General features: G+C 43.1%; 1 protein-coding gene across 1 annotated transcript in view; it reads left to right on the top strand.

The window, feature by feature from the left end:
- The first annotated feature begins 12,477 nt into the window (after window positions 1–12,477).
- Window positions 12,478–19,286, top strand: part of NEURL1 (neuralized E3 ubiquitin protein ligase 1) — a 60,034-nt gene continuing 53,225 nt past the window's right edge. The window contains exons 1-2 of the mRNA XM_014310235.2: window positions 12,478–12,715; window positions 17,122–17,443. Coding sequence (XP_014165710.1) covers window positions 12,614–12,715; window positions 17,122–17,443 — 424 coding nt within the window. The 5' untranslated portion in view covers window positions 12,478–12,613. The remainder of the gene's footprint in view (window positions 12,716–17,121; window positions 17,444–19,286) is intronic.

Below are 19,286 nucleotides of genomic sequence, written 5' to 3'. Positions count from 1 at the left end.
GGAAGGTGCTGTGCAGAACCCCAAGGGAATGCTCTCCCCTGTTTGCAAGAGTAGAAGGGGATCTGAGCCATAAACCACATTGTGGCACACAAAGAAGCCATTTTAATTTCAGTCTCTGTTGGAGGCACCACATGGAAAAGAAAATGTGATTGGTATGAAAAGAAATGTTTACGTTTCTAGGAGCAGAGACCTCCCAAATAATTAGTATCACTTGACAAACTGCTGTTTAAAATGCAAGTGGTTTAAGTGCTGCAGCTCAACAGGCATTTGTCAGAGCTCTGGTGTAAATGTGATCCCTGTTCTGGGTTGGTTCCTGCTGTAAAGTAAAGGAGATTTCCAGTAAACATCTTTTGCTTAAGGAAAAATTCTCCATGGTTTTATCTTTTCCTTGGTTGGATAACCTAAATGTTACAAACTGGACAAATGGCAGCTTGGTGGCAAGAATGTTTGGGATACTCTTTTGGAGTGAAATGAATCCTGGATTTTATTTTCTGTTCATCAGACCAGGCTTTTGGTCAGAAGAAAGATATAAATGTCTCATTTTCTTTAGCTTTTGGGAGGAGGAGGGTAAAGGAAAGGCTTTTGGGTGAGAGTTTTGAAAGCCACAGCTTCATCTCTGTTCTGCCTATCTGTAATATTCACTGACTCAACCAAAAGTACTTTAAACAACACCTTACTTTTCTCCAGGGCTGTTTGAAGACTAACTGATGACATGAGGGTTGTTAAGAATTGGTTTTTTTTCAAAGGTTATAAAAAGGCGGCTTATAAAGAGACTGAGATAAAAAAGAAAAAGTTTAAAAAAAAGTCTCTGGAAGATGGAAATATATGGGTGCCTATAATGTACTGAAGTATCCCAAATCAAAATGACTTCTGTCTTTGCACACCAAATAGAATCAGATTATCAAATATAAAATAGAGCTTTAAGAATCTAATTGCTTTTACAAAGGCATCACTGATGATATAAATTTCTTGCAACTTGCAAAAGGAGAATTGCTCAATTTATTTTCTCATTATCTTAAACTAGTTCAATGCCACCCTCTGTTTTTCATCTCTGAAGGGTAAGAGACTATCATTTGTGGTGCCTTCTTGTTTTATGATTCTGAGTGAAGCTATATGCTTAGAAGGAGCAAGATTGGGAGTTCTGATGGGACTGGTCCTGTACAGATCTCACGTGGAACTGGAGCTACAGTGTGGTAGGAGTTGCTGTTCTTCTTCTCTTAATCTTTCTGCACATCAGTGGCTTTGCAAAATTGACCAAAGAGATCTTCATCAAGAAGCATGGCTGTGACAAGGTTCCTGGGCAAACCTGTCTCCTTTCTGACCAGCCCAAGGCACTCTTGCTTGAGCAAGGGTGGGTGATTCAATATCTCGATATTGTGTCTCAGTATCTCAACACTTGGATTTTGGATGGTTGCTGACTGTAAAATGAATCTTGCTCTCTTTGGCCTGTGCTATTCTGTGCATGGCTCCCAGCAGTCAGGCTTAGGTAGGAAAGTGGGCAGTGCTGTCTTTGGGATGCTACAAAGGATATTGCGTCATGTTAGAAATGAATTCCTGAAACTGGAGATGTAGTGATTGCAGTTCCCTGCATCCTTCCTACACAGGTGTGCAATGGCATTTATCAAACAAAGGATAAAACATCCAGCATATCTGTACCAATGGTAAAAAGGTAAAATTCAGAGAAATAGCCTACAAATGTACTGCAGATAGAATTGAAAGAGTGCTAAAGTCATTCACCAAGTTTGCAAGAGCTGACTGCAGCTCTCACAATGCTCCTCACCAGAGACCCTGGAACCTTAGCCATTTTGCTAGGGGATGTTTCTATCCTGTTAGTTGCAGAGTGGCTACTGGACCTCTCTTCACCCATTCATGAGCTATCCCACAGAGGAGTTTCTGCTCTGAACCCTCATACAGCAAAGCTGTTCCCTGGGGACTCCAGGTCATGCCTCATCCCAAGCTGATTGCAGCTTCAGACTGACAGTGCACAAGTGGTTGCTCGGAGATTCAGAAGCTCTTCAGCATTTGATAACTGGAATATTTTGAGATTTCTTTGCTATATATATACATGACAATACACACTTTCCATCTTCTCTTATTGCTGTGCTTTGGAAAATCCATACTTTAACCCTTGTGGACAGACTTTATCAGTTTGTCTTTAGTGATGTGTCAGAAGCAGTAATTTTGTGATACCATGGCTGCTACTGCTGGCTCAGTGCAGAGTGGGGTGTGTCATACTGAGTGAGCAGCTGTAATAAAGTGTAGATATGAGCAAATTGCCCTTAATAACTTCAATATTCCAGAAATTTTGAAGTGTACCCTCTGGGAAAAAAAATACAGATTGATGGCGGTTTGGGATTTGTGCAACTTCAGTTTGATAACAAATATTTTGTGTTTTTCTGCTGTGTGCTGTATTTACAGCAGTAGGTTCAGATTTTGAATTGAGATCTGCTTTTGGGTGCAGAAAACTAATCAGGGAGATGCTTTATGGCCCAGAGGTCTGGATTAGCAGACTCCAGTTCAACAGCTGCATGTCCCTGTGCTGTCAGAAAGAGCATCTGTCAGGGATGCAGTGTGGTCCTTATTACATTATAATTTAGTGCTGTGGCTTAGAAAAACAGGAGCATTTATGTATTTAAAAAACAACCCCTGCAAACCCCTAAAAAAATTAAAGCTCCACTGATCTTTCTTAGCAGAGGAAATGCTCCTTATCTGAACATTGACTAAAGGATGTTACACTTTTTTTTAAGCTAAAAAAAGCAAGGAAGATGGATGAGTTGGTCTCCACACTCAATTGCTCCTTGCTTTTCTGAAATAGTGTATGTGTCTTTCCCCTGAGAGAATGAAGTCCCCTGAGCCCTTCAGGCTTGTTTCCAGTTCACATGTGATCTTCAAGGCACTCGCACTATGAATGTGCCTTCATCAGGAACAATGCTGTGACTCGTGTGGCATCAAATTTCTTCCTCTTTTCACTCTTATCAATACATCAATATGGGAAAACGCCCCCTCTGCATGAATTGTAAAACAGTGTGTTGTTCCCATTCCAGGCTGGCTTGGTTTTCTAGCCCATATCTCTTCCTTCAGCAGTTTAGAAAAGCAGTCAACTTTTCATCTTCATGATTTTCCTCTTGTGTCACCTGCTGTGCATTACCCAGCTTCAGTAGATGACAACTGGTCATCTGTGTCCGGAAAAGTCATGCAAGTAAACCTGCAGCAGTGTAAATTTGATAAAAACTGAATTATTGGGAAGTTTTTTCCTGTTTGTACACACTGATGATAAATTTCAAAGCCAGAGATAGCAGAAATTCCTTGGTGTGTTCTCACAGGAAACACTGGGGTACCTCCTCTACAAAAGAGCTGACTCTGTTACCCAAGTCAGTAGAAAATAATCATGAAGGTTGGGGGGGTTCTGTGAGGGCTTAAAATGAAAGGCCTTGGAGCTTCTAGTTAGAAGGTGTATTTTTGCCTATGCAAATCAGAGAAGACTAGAACTAACTTCCATGTGCTGTAATGGTGACAGAAGCAGTCACCTCCTGCCGTCCTCTGGGGCAAGGAATAACACTGGCCATGAGTGTGGAACAGCATGTCCTGACAGATCCATTAAAATAACAGAAAATCAGATAAAACATATGCTTGCTTACAAAGTTATGTTCCTCTTATTCCTGTTTATTTTCTTATATGCAGCCTGTAAACACTTCTGGGCAGGACCCATCTCTTCTTTCTGTCTTTGTGAGACTGGGCATGAGGTGGTGGTGGCTAGCAGGTAGGGTGACTTTTAAAGAAATAAAACAGGTCTGTGTGCTCTTGTCCTCAGGCAATAAGGATTCAACACCTTCTACTGGCTGTCCCATGGCAGCAAATGCTGAGGAAAGCAAGTTCCTGTATGGACTGCTCCATCAGCTGTTTGTAGCAAAACCTGAAGTGAGAACTTCATGGAGCTGGCATGGGAATTGTTAGGCAGGATGGTGGAATAGTATTCACACTGGTTCTTTGAATAAGCACCAGAGATACTGCTTATTTTAGTTAAAATAAACTGTAACTTTATGGTCTGACTGGCTGGTGGAGTTTCATGTTTTAATTCAGTGGTCCAAGTTCAAGTTCTGCTCTGCTAAAGAAACAGAGTTATTTACTGGTAAAGGGTGTTGAAACTGGTGCGAGCGATGTGCTGCAGAGCCAGATGAGAGTGGGAAAGTCAGTAATTTAGATTCCACTTGTGACTGTGGTACAGAAAGTGCAGATTAATGAAGGAATGTGTGCATAGAGGGCCAAATTCTTGCGTAAAGGGAGAAATGTTGCCCTTTCTCCTGGTTTTGCCTCAATAGTACTTATATTATTTGCCTGGAAAATAAAAATACGTTAATGGTGTAGCAGTTAACACTTCTAATGCTACTGGAGTCCTCCCTGGTCTGGCCAAAAGTTCTTGTTTATAAGTTCTATTTGTGCATTGAAGGTGCTGGGGAGCAGGGCTAGTGCCCTGCCCTGGGCTGGGAGCTTTACATCTGGGCCCCTGTGCTGTCTCTGCCAGGTGCACTGGGAGTTAAGGAGGATGATGCTGGGAGTCAGGCATGGAGCTCTGTGCTTTCATCCCAGCAATGTACCGAAAAAAATGCAATTTTGATGACAGGCTTTTGCCTCATTTAGTACCCAGTGCAAGTTACTTTGCAGGAATATGTTACAGATTAACTACTGGTCTGCCAAAATAAATCCATCTCTTTATAACTTCGTGAGATTGGAGAGCCTTGGTTAATCACAAGGGCCTGTTGTGCTTTAGGAGATAGGGAGTTTGTTTGTTTTTTTTTAATAAGAAAATAAGAGGGTATAAAGCATGAGAAGAACAAACCAGAATAGTACAAGAGGTTGGGAAAAAAAAAGAAAGGAGTAAACCTAAGTGAGAGAGAAATGCTGGATAAAGTGGGGCCAGTGAAGGAAGGGAAAGACTTGAAAGAGAGAAGTGGCTGAGGAACTTTAATACTTGTGACAAGGGAGGAGGAGGAAGAAGGAGGAAGGAATGGCAGAGAAAGCAGAGAGGAAGGTTGTATGTTGTGTGAGTTTTCCTGAAGAAGAAATGGACAGAGAAAGAGAGAGTGGAAAGGAAGAATTAAGAAAAATGTGGCTCCTATAATCCTGAAGTATTTAAGAGGATGTTAAATGTGGCCAAATAGTAAAAGTAATAGTAAATTTTGACCTGCCTGATAGGTTGCTAGCTCAAATTACCCCATACTTTAAGGATTTATTTGCTGCCAAACAGGAAATAAAGCCAGTGGAATCAATGTCTTTTGGGTCTAGTCAGTGTGCAGCAAGACTAGAGTTTCAGGTAATTTTTACTTTGTAAGCACTTTCATATTCCATTTCACAAGAACATAAACCCTACAAAACCCCCGTGCATAAACAGCAGCCAGGTGACCCTGAGTAGATATATATTTAAAGAACTTCCCTTTAGGACTGCTTTTGGACTTCATATTGAAAGGAAATCTTTGACATTTGGGTAACTGATGTGGATGGAAATAAAATGGACTTTGTTCTGACTAATAGCAAAGAGAAGAGTGCAATTTTCTGATGCTGAAAAAGGGAATTTTCAGTTTATCAGAAAGAAATTAAAATAGGCAAAAAACCCCCAAACCACCATGAACAAAAAACACAGAAAAGACTTACTGGGTGACAGTATTTCCACAGCTGCCAGTCTACAGGAAGGAAGGAGCAGTGACCTGAGTTTGGGGACATAGCACATCAATATCAGATAATTTTGGCAAAAGATCACTGCACCTCACAAGTTTAAATATGGATAGGGTAAGGAGCTGGTTGTGGCAATCACGCTCTCAAGAGACCCTGCAAGGAAAAACAGCAGGGGATTTTCAGGAGGAAGGGTGTGAAACAAGAATGGTTTGAGCACTGTGTTTTTAACCAAGACCACACACAAAATGACCCACCTTCACAGTATCTTCAAGTGACTCTAAATGGATGTTTGACATTAGAAAAAACGCACCCTCCAAGTGTAATTGTCATGTATGATAGAAGAAAAACTGCCTTCCGAGAGTCTGTAGAAACGTCATTACAAAATAAAACTTCATGATAGGTGGTACTGAACACAATCTAAACTCTCCAGCTGGGTAAGAGGAGATGCTCTTGCACTGCTCTACCATTCATCCCAGTACATGTCTCTCTTGATTAGAGGTGGCCTCTGATCAGGGAGCTGCTAAACAGGACACTGGGGATGTGGAAGCATCCTCCAGCTGATTATCCAGATAAGCGTAATTCAGATATGCTCCACAAAATACCTCGTCTGTTTCCACTGATGCAAAGAGAAAAGCATCCTATTATATTGTAAATCTGCAGTGGGAGTAGCCTGATAAGGGCCTAATTCAGCATCTTGAGTTTAGGGGCACACCTTTGATTTTACGCAGATACAGCTCAAAGCAAATTGAAGTGCTTGAGTTCAGAACCACACTTAGCTTCTCTAATTCCCTTTGCATGGCTTTGTCAGTAGGCTGCACCATTTCTACCATCTCTGAGATTTTGGTTCTACAGATCCATTTGCTTGTCCCTACTGCTCTTACCTTTGCTTTCTCCTGCTCCCACATCCTTTCTAATCCTGACAAAAAAATGAAGTTTAGCCTTGATAGGTTACCTCTGTTTCTGGTGAACTCTCAGTATTCAGACTTTCAAGCTATTACATTGTAGATGGAAAATGTGCCCAGGATAGACTTTCCATTAAACTGTATTTAAGTTGGAAGAGAATGCTGGCACCTCAACAAGTATTCCAGAATTAGATCCCAAAATACTGAAGCTAGCTAATCTTTTGGAAGAACAAAAAACTCTTACTGATTTATATTTAGCAGGGAGAATGCATTTTAAAAACACAGCCTATATGAGGCCCCTTGAAGAAAACATCTTTTACATTGATTTGTAGTGCATGGAAATACTACACAGACGTAAAATATTTGCACTTGGGCTCTGCTTTTATGTCTTTATTTATTTTTTTTATTCAGTATGAACTGTCATGAACTCTCTGAGAGTGGCTGCTCTGCTGCCTGTGGCTGTGCAGTGAGACAGGGCTGCCTGTGGGGCAGCAGCTCTGCTGCTCATCGTGGCTGTGCCCGGAGTTGCAGGAGGGAAGGGGAGAAGCAGCAGTGCAGGCAGCACCACGGTGGGAACACCCAGCTTGTGACTGTGGGGCTTTGGTTCAAAGTGGCTGCAGGTATTTGTACTGTACCTGGGAATTCTGTAATGTTAATGAAAGTGTCACGTGTTCTCTGCATAGTTCTGATCTATACTAAGGAAATGATTAACTGGAGTTTCAGTGGATGTGAGAGGTCAATGGCTTATCCCAGCTGGGCAGTTTCTGAAAAAGGAGCTATGGCAAGAAGCGGGTTTGTTAATGCAGTGAGTCAGAAAAGCAAACATAACTTGTAAATTATATGTAATCTTATGGCCATCAGTGTATCAGCTTATCTTTGAGAAGATAAGGATTATCAATGGACAGAGCATGGAAAGTTCTGGGTGTTTTTCTTCCTTATGTCCCGCCATCTGCAGCACAGACAGATCAGCCATCACCCTGGGCAAGCTGTTTCTATTCCTCCTGAAGCATCAGATATTAGAAAAGGAGAAGATTAACAAACTGCACATTTACAGGAGGATGATAAACAGAATTTTGAAACATCCCTAGACCATAAACCTAACTAGACTTAACTTGCTTTCTTTTGTTAGAAGACATATATGTATTATTACATTTCTCTGCTGACAGAGCCTACCTGATCACAGCAGAGCAAAAATGTTCTAAATCAAGAAAGAAATCTTAGATGCTTCCACAGCATGATTTTTTACTTTGATCTTCTCATTTCCTACCCATAACATCAACCTACAATAGTAAGTTAGTCCGTTATAGTAAAAAAAATAAAGTTGCAGTAACACCAAGATGCAAAAAGAATAAGGTCAGAAATGCCTCCCTGCTGTCAAAAACATAATTATTGCCCATGCAAGTTGTTCCTGCCTGTGGATCAGACGAGCCTGCTGCAGGCTGCTGGAGGGAGGAGTGGCTGCTGCTGATGCAGGGATGACAGTTCCCTTTCCCTGGATTTGTCTGGAGCCTGGGGGTGCAGCTCCCAAGGCAGTTCCTCCTGCCCAGCAACTTCCAGGGGGGCTGCTCACCCCCTCTCTCCTTACCTGGCAGAAGGGAGCATATGGCTGCTTACTTATGCTCTGCTGTTCTTATGTGCTTAGTGGGCTTAGGGTCCACAGGGGCTTGGGGGGATTTGCACAGGGAGAGGGCAAGGAGGGACCTGGAAAGGATCTGCATCCATGGGAAGTGGAGTGGTACCAGAGGTCTCTGTGTGTGTCACAAGAGTAGTGAATTTTTGGGAATGACTGACATTGAGTAAATAGTGCCTAATTAGGGATCAGGAGGTGCTTAATGATTACACAGCATCGTAACTGAAGATATGAAATTTAAAAATTCATTTATAAGGGGAAGAGATTTCTTCTCAACAGCTTTATGTGCATATAGAACTATATTCACACTTTTCTTCTTGTTATCATCTATTCTTCAACAAAGACAAGGGCCTCATCAGCCTTGGTATTTTTAAGTGCTTGCAGAGCCATCAGCTGGATTGCTCCTCCTGGAGATGGTGTGTGTGAGGATTTGCCTCCTCAGCTCAGTCCTGCCCTGCTGTCCTCTCCTTCTGCCTCTCCTACATTTTGAGGGTCTTCCTCACCTTCCTTCCTTCATCTGGCAGAGTCTTCTCATCTCTCTCTGTAATTTCAACAACAAACATTAGTTCAGCCTTATCCTTCCTGTAGCCAATTAACAGATTCACTTCTCATCTGTAGTACTTAAATCTACTTTGACCAGCCTAGACTTTTGCCCTGAGTATTTTGCCTTAAAAAAAAAATTACAAACAACTCAGGCTTATTATAACTGAAGGAGAGTTCTTATTCTGTCACTCCTCAGCTCCTTTCATCTACTGTTTTCAAGCTTTACAAAAGTTGCCACAGTCCTGACTCTTACTGATAGTCAGAGCCTCAGCATTGTCTTCAAGCAAGCTTTTGTAAAGCCTCACACCCAGGTTCTGACCAGGGACTCCTAAGTTGAGGTGTTCAGCTGTGTTGCTAAAAAAGCCCCACTCCCAGGTCACTGCCTGGCACTCCTGCAGAGGTTGCTGTCTCTGTGCATCCTGTTGGACAGGACATGTCTGCTCCTCAGCTACAGCACTGCGAGAGATAGAGAGCAAAGGCACATCCCAGCTGGGCAGGGAGACAGAGCAAATGCCAGTGTCTCTCTGAGCTCAGCCTCCTAAATGCCCTCAAACACACCAGTATGGGTCTTGCAGGTCCCACTTGCATCTATCCCATCTTTGGGACACAGCCTTTCTCCTTTCCTTTCTGTTCTGAAGCTTTGAAATCATCTCTTCTGCCCTTGACAAACAAAGTCTAGCTGTGCTTGTATTTATTACAAATTTCACCTGTTGCACCTATTTTCCTGCCCTTTGTCCTTGCTGTCACTTCTTGCATCTCTTCCATTAATTTAATTTTTCTTTCTGAAATGAAAAACCAGCTTCTTTACTTTGAGGGCTCCACACAAATTAACCACTCCCTTCCCACCACTTGTCAGTCAGGTTTGAAAGATGGATCCATTGAAGATCATCCTGCAAACAGCCCCAGCTTCTGCTGCCCAAGTTTTATACTGACTGGGAGGAGGCTTCTCACAGATGCTGTAGAACGACCCTTGTTGTCTTTCATATCTCTCACTGTAAAGACAGCTTAGACAACTTTGCATTTCAGGTTCAAAAAAAAAAAGGACTGGTATTATCTCCTTTCATATGCATGTGGTTTGTCTGCACCTGCCTCTTGTCTTGCAGTTTGCAATTTAAATGGAAAATCTTACCCTATGCATGAACCTCCTCGCTTGATACATCTTGTCACCTCTAAAATAGCACAGATGAAAATAAGTTATGCTTTGGCTTTGACTTCTTTTGGAGTCTTGGATGGGAATGCTAGATCTGACCAACTGGCTGAGATCCACCTTGAAGATACTTCCCTAATTCACTAAAGTTTAACCCAAAATGCTCCTTAATTTGGATTTAGCACTCTAGAATTAACCCTTTGCATTTATAGCATTGAATACCCCAACATCTGCAAAGCTATAGTCTCTTCCTGTGGAGAATGAAAGCTTTGCTTTGGCTTCTTGGTCATCTTGCCATGCAAACATGAGTTCTTCACTATGGTGACAGTGATCTGACAGGGTCCTTGTCATCCCACAGGCCCAGGGAGAGTTGGATATAGACTGGAGATACATTATTACTTACTCCCTCCAGAACAGCAAACATGTTTTTAAAGGCAGTGAAGATTTGCATTAATTTATGGTTCTCTTTCTTCTGTGCACATGCCCTGGGTCAGGCTGCATGTGAGAAAACAAGGTTTGCAATCCCTTTCAAGTTTCCACTGGTGTTAAGCTAATGTTTATTTTTAGTAAACTGTATTTCAAATTGTGCTTTTAAGAATCCTTTTGCAAAGCCTAGCACAACAATTTCAATATGTTTTATCCTTCTGAGCTTTTTATTAACAAATATAAAAGGGTATAAAGGATCAGTGTAACTAGTTATGCTGTATTTCACTGATAATTTTCAAAAGTATGGATCCAACTCAAGAAATGGTAAGGATTACAAGCATTCATCTCAGTTGAATTTTTTCTTCCTGTGTTGCTACTAACTGCCCAGCTTTCGGAAGGCTGTGTGGATACTCCTTTAGGGCAGGCCTTTTCTGCTGTGCTGTGTGGGTGTCCCTGTCCCCACACCCACACATGGTTTCCTTTTCTTCGTTCTCAAAATCCTTCCCTTTTAAGTGCTTATCCAGTAAGGCCACCTGCCAGATAAAGCACTGTCAGCCTCTCTTGATAAGGTAATAACTCTGAAACACTCTTCTCCATTCATAGTGTGGTGTTTGCCCTGCATGCTCCTTTCACTTTCCCTTGCCTGCAGCACAGGTACCTCTGTCCCCACCCCAGACCTCTCCCCAGGCAGGCAAGGAAATGTCATTTCCATTTGCTACTGCATGTCAGTCTTTGGACTCTGTTTTAAAGTCTTGTTTTCTGTTTCTTTCAGTTCTGAATGATAGTTATTTCACACACTGTAAGAAATTTATCTTTAATACCTTGCAGTCAGTTTCCAATCTGCAGTGATTTTTACAGTATTCTCATAAGTACTCAGCCTGAGGATGTGCTGTTACAGCTTTGTGTAGCTACAAGCTAAGACTACCCAAAAGGCTGGAAGGAAAAGGGTCTGGACTTTTTATTGTGAAACCAAGAGTTATATTAGAGGTCAAGCATTATTTTCTAGTAGCTATAGAAAGACATGGCAGTGAGCAATTAATTTGTGTGAAGAGTATAGATAATTAGTTTCTATAGTTTGTGTATTTGAAGAATACTGTTTAGTGATGCATCTCTGCAGCACAAACTGGCACATTCGTAAGATCATGTTTGCTTTTTTAGTGTCCTTCAGTCTGTCACAGAATTCTATTGGCACTCTGATTCCAAATTTAGGAGCACTTCCTCCCAGACATGTTGCATGATGTAGTGTGTATGTGCACACAAGGAAGAGGAAGCAGATGACTTGTGTTCAGCAGAGTGGTTGTTTTGAGCTGGAACTGCTGCAGGCTCCCTGTTGGAAGGAAATGTGCCTGTCCATTCATTCAGGAACAAAGCTGCTGTCGTGGCTGTGCTGATCCTGCCTCAAGGCTTTCTGTAGAGTCTTGAGTGGAGAAAGATGTCATTTCTTCCATCCTTCACAGCCTTTCTCCCTCTTACCTTTCCTCAGTGGAATCATAATGTGCTGGTCAATGCCCCAGTGACATGTGGGATCTCAGCTGAGGTTCTTATCAGTGGAGGAGAGAGGAGTCTGGATGGGAGTTGGTGGTGAGATCCATGTGGGTCACTGCTCAGGGGTGCTGGAGTATGAATTAGCAATGTGTGTGCCTGAGCTGGCACCTGGCACGGGTGGATAGGGCACCCAGGCACATGGACAGAAAAATCAGTGGAGTTGTTGTTGCAAAGGAGGTGTGAGAGAAATGGTCAAGTTGTGTAGGAGTCCTCTGGAAGTGGAAGATTGTTCCCTAGGTGTGACAGCTTTGATACAGCAACTTCACAAGTGCTTTACTCCAGTTTTAGAACCAATTCTTGTGTTCTCTCCTGGTCTGTGGCCTCAAGATGGCCTGTGATTTCAGTGCTGAGGTGCAGTCCCAGTGTCATGCTCTGTACTGTCAGATTGTCCAAACAGGAGTCTTCAGTATCCTTGCAGATTTTACTGCAGAAGATGCTCTGTTTTTTAAATGTAAAACTGCAGTGGTTTTCAGTTTAAGGTTTTGGCTACCTTTGTTTTGTTTTACCTATACTTTCTATGTGAAGTACCTCTGTTTTTTTTTTTTTAATTGAAAATGTCCATATTACTGACAGTATATTTGAAGCCCTTTTTTCCCCATTCTGCTTTCAGATTCCATTGGTGGGTCATTTTCAGCTTCCTCCCACCGATGCCACCACAAGCAGAAGCACTGTCTCCCCATCCCACAGTGTGGAACTCTGTCCATCAGCCCTCTGCTTTTCCATCCTCACACGAAGGGATCCCAGATCATCATGGACACAACCCAGAAGGCAGTGAAGCGCCAGGCTAGCTTCTGCAATGCCATCACCTTCAGCAACAGGCCCATTGTTATCTATGAACAAGTCAGGCTTAAGGTGAGTAAATTATACCTTCCCTTTTTGCCATGGGATCTGCTGGGAGTGAATGCTGGGCTTTGGTGCTTGCAGCAGATCTTTAGCCCTTCCTTGAAAAGCACAGTAGTCAGATCTTGGCCTTAAAGAGCTGCAATCTTCACTGGTACTTCTGCTTTTGTCACTGTAGCTCTAGGAGCCATAGGTACAGACTGCTGTAGAAACTGAGAGCAAAAGGGAAATCCACCTTCCAAAAACACATTGATGTTAGACAAGTATAACAGATTAAATTGAGATCACTTGGAAAGCCAGGAGGTAAGAGGTCAAAAAGGACCTAGAAGTGAAGGTTCTTGCTCATATGCTTGGCTGGAAAAACAAAAGAGTTTGGAGGAAAGGATGAAAGGAGCAGTCAGTGTGATCACTGTTGCTGTCTAAGAAAAGGACCTTTCTGGCAATCTGCTGACTGCTTTGTGGAATCAGTCACCTGATAGCATTAAGATCAGAGGAGAGAACATTGCAGGGATCACATCTTTCTCTCTGCCACAGGCTGATTTCACTTCCTTTGTGTCTGTGGTAGCTGGAGGATGGAGTTTGTACCCCTGGTACCAGGCCATGCTGCAGCTGGCATGGGAAATGCAACTCCTCTAAGACAACATGCCTCCATGAGCACCAGGAGCTGCTTTCTGATGAAGAAACTCCTCCATGTCCTTAGGAACTGAAGCACTTTTCAGATTATCAGCATCTTAAGGAGCTTGGGACCCTTGGAACTTTATCCTTGATACTTTCCCGTCTTTATGCCCTCTAGTTTATGGGACTGCATTTTTCTGTTCATAGCTAATTTCATGCCTTTATTGGCACAACAAAGGTCATCTTTGGCCACTTTAGTTCGTGGCACACGTGAATGATCTGACTGCAAATCCTTCATTTGTGCAGAAAGAGTTTTCCAGAAGGTTCATCAGCATATAGATACATGGTTTGAATGATCTTACTGTTGCCCATTTCTAGAGGTCTTGGAATGCTGTGTCCTACAGCAGCATTTCAGCCTTCCCTGCCTCTTCCCTCACAGGCAGCAAAGGATCAAGGAATGAGGGACACGCTTCCTTTGGAAATAGGTGGAGATTTCAGTGATTTCAGGCTCAGGCCCAGAGATAGAAAATCCCCACTACAGGTTTGGTATGCTTCCTGTGGAGCTCTTACTGCTTCTATCCAGGCTGGAAGCCCAGCAGGAGTCTCTCACATTGCCTAATGAGATTTTTCCCATGTTGGCCAGCAGTTTGGACAAGCAACTGTGACAAATAATCTGGGAGGAGATGAAAGCAGCATTTCACTTTTGAAGACACCATCAAAGATTTGAGTGGATTTAGTGGTTTAGGCAAAGGTTCTGGGTTATTTCTTCCTCATTCTGAAACAAGGTAGCTATCGGTGGAAATTCACACTTGTTTATCTGTGTATTTGGGGATTTTAGCTTACATAACATATGTGAAGGATATGCATGCAAATCTGCACAAGAGATTTATGAGCAGAGCTCCTGCTGACTCCAATGGGAAGATCTCATGGGAGTAATCAACAGGCTTTAGCAGAACTCGTGCTCTAGGGAGGAATGAAATGTGAAAACATCCTTGCTTTTGCATGATAAATCCATCCTGCAACTGCCTCGCTATTGTTTGTGCTTGTGGAAAACAGCACCTTAGACCTTCTTACCAGACACACACTACCCATGAACCCAGTCATTCAGGTCCTATAAAGTCTAAACTCCCTCTGGAAAACTGAGGAAAGAAGTAAGGAGATTTCATTCTGTTTATTAGCTATTGTATCTCAGGTTTTATTCTGACATTATTTTGCAGATCTGGGAGTATGGGAATATGGCTGTCAAGCAGCCTCAGAGACAAATGCTCCAGTATGCTTTCTTCCGTGTAATTTGGGGCATTGCTAGGAAGTGTAGCTCTCAAAGATGGCATAAGGCAGTAAAGATCAGGAGCCTGAATCTGTAAAAGCAGCAATGGTTTAGCAGTTTGCATGTTGATTCTGTATTTTCCTCCCCTTCTGGTACCCAGGGGACCTCCCAAGCTTTTCTGCTAGCAGTGGCTGCTGAAAAGAGAATTTGGTCCATCATTAACTGTTGCCTTTTTTAGCAAAACTGTGTGCCCTTTGTCCAGCTGTGTCTAATTCTTGGCAGGCTTTATACTTGATTTTAATTTGGATATTAGTTTGCCTGTGGTCAGACTGTATTGAGAACTGTTTATAGGTGCTGATTAATACATGGAACATGTGCAGCCTCAATTACCATATGAATATTTACTTCATGCTGCCTGTGATTACTGTGAAGTATTGGCAAGAGGCTGAATTGTACAAATGACAATGAGGCCATATTTATCTTAGACCCAAAAGCTTTTGGGCTTGCAGTAAATTTGCTGCAAAAAATAACCCAGGCTTCTTCTTGGAGTGTGTTACGTTTCCCTGTTTTGTCATGTGCACACCCTGTTAACCCCACTTCTACTGGGGACATGCATGATGCCATCCCACCATGGCCAGGTATATAAAATAGCAAATCTGCTTCAGTCCTTTTTAGTGTCATCGCAGTGTCCACCCTGCAAGCAGGAGCTTCCCATGGTTCCTGGGACTGTGGTCAGTGCTCAAGTGTTTCATGTAAACAGTTCAGGTGCCTATATGAACTGAGTACGGATAAAGAGCAGCATTCCCTCAACTGAAAACTTGTCCATTGATTACTTTTTTCTCAGCTCTGAGTTATTTTCTTTGATACTTTAATTATAAAAGAGAAATCTCTAGGCTTTGTACAATGTCTTTGTTGTACGATTGTTGTGACCCCAAGGGCACATACTTCAGATTTGCCTTGGAGAGGAATATGTAAAAGAAAAACACAGTATTTACAAATTTGATAAGCAGGGAATTCAGAAGACCAAAGAAAATGTCTTGTAGTTGGTGAAAATTCTGTACTTCCAAGCTGGGACATGTGGGGCTGCTGCCAGACTTCTGAGAACGAAGTCCTGCAGTCCTGGACAGTTCAGTCTCTGTCATTGCCATTCATCCGAGCCATTAGTGCTTTGGCAGAGCATGAAATTACAGAAGGCAGCAAGTTTCATGTGGCCTCTGGTAGGTGGTACCTCTCCATGTTTCTGCTCTTGTGCTGTGGCCAGCAGTGGAGTTGCTTGAGGCTGCCAAGGCATTGATGGAAGACGACTATCTCAAGTGCTCTTGTGTTTGCTGCAGGTTCAAAGTGTGAACACATGCACTGATTGTGGGTCAGCTGGCATGCAGAAACTGTCCTGGCCCCGCATCAAAGTTGGATCCACCATCCTTAGATCTTTCATGTCATAGTCCTCATGCTGACAGCCTGAACCCCTTTGAGAGGAACAATTCCTAGCAGGTTCATACTCAAACAATAAAATGAGAGGAAAAACTTCACCGAGAACATCATCTGATGACCATACTAACTCTGGAAGACTCGTTGCTTCCATGGGAAAAAAAAGAGACCTTATAATTGGGTAGTGTTTCAATGAGCTGCATGTGTTTAGGACCTGCTGCCTGCTCCCCACAGGTCCCCTGCTGGCCAGGGCTCAGTTCTTGTGAGTAGAAGCTGATGACTCTGGAGATATCTGTGATCCTTTGTCCTGCTATCTGTCAAGTGCAGAAGGATGGGTGTAACACATGAACCATTCCAAAAACCACAGCAGATGTTCCTGACCCCTGACACACTGAGCAATTGCATACTGACAGGTTGGGGTGTAGTTATACACAACATATTTCACAAAACACCATTCACAGCTGAAATAAGTAGGTTTTCCCAATCATAAGATAGCATCTATTGTTGCTTCAAAATTTTGTATTTAAAAAAGTCAAATACTCTATATTGTGCTTTCCCACACACAAGTTCTCTGCTGTAAGGCTGTGATTTCAATATGTCATCCAATATGACAAGTTAAATAAAGGAAAGACTTTTACTTGCCTGAGAAGCCCAGAAAACCCTGTGGAGATAACTGTGATTCTGGAGCTTTTCTCTCAGGTCAGAGAGATGAGAGACCCCATCATCTAAGCACCATGTGGGAAGAGCTCTGCTGGGATTAAAGGTCTTGTGCCCATTTTTGGCACATTTTATGTGAGGGTTATTCTTAGACCAAAAGGAATTACCCTAGAAATAGAAATGAATCATCATGCAGCTGTAATTGCATTTCACCTATCCACATAGATTTAATTTAATTTATTTGGTTTTAAATATGAGCATTGTATCCTAAGTGTGCAGCAGCATTGCTGTGTGCATTTGAAAAAGCTCCAGCAGAGTTTGGTGGGTGAAATGTTTCCTAAATCTGGTGGGGCTGTCTGCACGCTGGCCACCAGTGTTGGATGCACGAAGCCTGTGGTGTGTGAGTTGGTGTTCCAGTGGCCAGCCTGTCATTGCTGTGTTGTCTTTGCAGATCACCAAAAAGCAGTGCTGCTGGAGCGGGGCCCTTCGGCTGGGCTTCACTTCCAAGGATCCATCGAGGATTAACCCCGACACTCTGCCAAAGTACGCCTGCCCCGACTTGGTTTCCCAGAGCGGCTTTTGGGCCAAGGCTCTGCCGGAGGAGTTTGCAAACGAGGGGAACATCATTGCCTTCTGGGTGGACAAGAAGGGACGGGTGTTCTACAGGGTGAATGACTCCCCTGCCATGCTCTTCTTCAGCGGCGTGAGGACGGCAGAGCCCCTCTGGGCCTTGATCGACGTCTACGGGCTCACCCGGGGAGTGCAGCTCTTAGGTGAGTGCCTGGGACCAAGCACAGGGGTGATGCTAAGGCATCCCTGAGAGAGAGGGCCAGCCTGACACTGCCTGTCCCCTCTCTGTGCTGGCACAAGTACAGGGAAACAGCTGTGCTTCCTGCCCAGAGCGTCTCAGGACCTCAGCCTGGGTCAGTGGGTGTGAAACTTAGCACATAAATACAACCTCGGTGGGAGGTGGGAAACAGCTGCTGCAACATAGCACTAGAAGCCATCGATAAGTAAGTGGATTTCTGCTCAGAGGTGTAGCTCTATCAGAGAATAGCCTGGAGTGTGTCATATACCTCATAATACCTTATTTTTATATCATCTTGTGCTTTCCCTGTGCCAGAGTGGGGAAATGCATTTTATGCACTATGGTTAAATCCTTCCTGGATGGCACTGTTACGATTTTCTGTCAGGTTTAATGGACAGATTTGAAACATGGCTATCTTTCAAATTGCCTGAGAGAACCTGTGGCTGGTTTTTCCAGGATGTTTTCACAGAGGAGTTTGTTTTGTCCTCTGGAGCTTGAAAGTTGGATATACAGCTGGGGTTGGAGGATGAGGAGTGCTGAGTGCCTGTGTCTTCTGCCATCCTCAGGTGAAATGAAGATAGTTTGGCATTCATGAGGACTGAGTTCCAGATGTGCAGGCTGTCAAGGTTTGGGCTATTTGAGTTTATACATCTTAAAGAGCTGAAAAAAAATCTCTGAGGACTGAAGGGCAGCAAGGTGGCTGGGGGACCAGGAGTGTCAGCACACAGCCTTAGAGATGCCTTTGCACTGTCACTGGGAGGCAAATTGCAGCACTTCTCCATGTAACAGTGGTTTCATGGGTCTTTTCACCATGGAAAAGGTTAGATGGTACCTTCAGGAGCTGAAGTTCCTTCTGAAGATGAGATGATCTGAGGCTGAGAAAGATCCTAGCTTTTTCCTGTCTGTTAATCTCTGTTAAAGTGACAGCTTCATGCTGTATATCAAAAATGTCAATTAAACTTCTTTCTGACAGTTCTGCCTCCTTCCTGCATTCTGTGCTCTATTAAAAAATATGGTGGCAGGACTACCCATAGCAATCAACACAGAAAGGAAGAGGGATGTTCAGGAGATGAAGAAATGAGACTGACCTTGTTGCAAAAACTCCTTGCCTGAGATTGCACAAGGCAGAGGAATTGAAGAATTTCTCAGCTGCTTTTTCTTTTTTTAGGTGCAGAAAGATTTATCTTTTGTTGTGAATCAGCTTGAATCAGAGCCACTAGGCAACTGTTCATAGGCCAAGGTGGTGATATTTGAATTGGGATGGAGAATTTGGGCAAATGTCATGCCAAGGGTTCAGTTAGGAAGAGCTTACAAATTACTCCAAGTCCTACGGCTATTCTTGTGAGATTTGGCTCCTCAGAACCACTCTGCCTGATTAATGAGGGTCCATAACTCTGGATTATGTGTTTCCTTTCAAAACGCCCGAGAAACCATTTCCTATCCGTCATCTGCCCCTGCATTGTCCCAGCATCTTCCACATCCCCTTTCGCAAGGAAACTCTGACTTCTGCCAGCCACTGACTTACCTCTAGTCCAAGAGGCTCCAGGCTCTTTGGTGAAGTCCCTGAATGAAGCAAGCAGCTTCTGAGTTTACACAGTTGGCGTGGAGCTCAGATATGTATTTATAGCTTGTTCCAGCAGCCTTCAGCAGGCTCTAAGCCTGAAACTGTGCTGAAACGGCTTCCACCCGAGTCCTCTCCACCTCCATTCATTATTAAACAGCACTAAAAGTCAGAGAGGGGAAATCATCAGCTATGTTGCCCCTGGATCCTATAGACATTCCCGTTACTATGCTCTGCATGCCTGCTG

Source organism: Geospiza fortis, unplaced genomic scaffold (genome assembly GCF_000277835.1).
Source record: "Geospiza fortis unplaced genomic scaffold, GeoFor_1.0 scaffold130, whole genome shotgun sequence".
In the NCBI taxonomy this organism is placed as follows: Eukaryota; Metazoa; Chordata; class Aves; order Passeriformes; family Thraupidae; genus Geospiza; species Geospiza fortis.
This window is presented reverse-complemented; position numbering and strand designations above follow the sequence as displayed.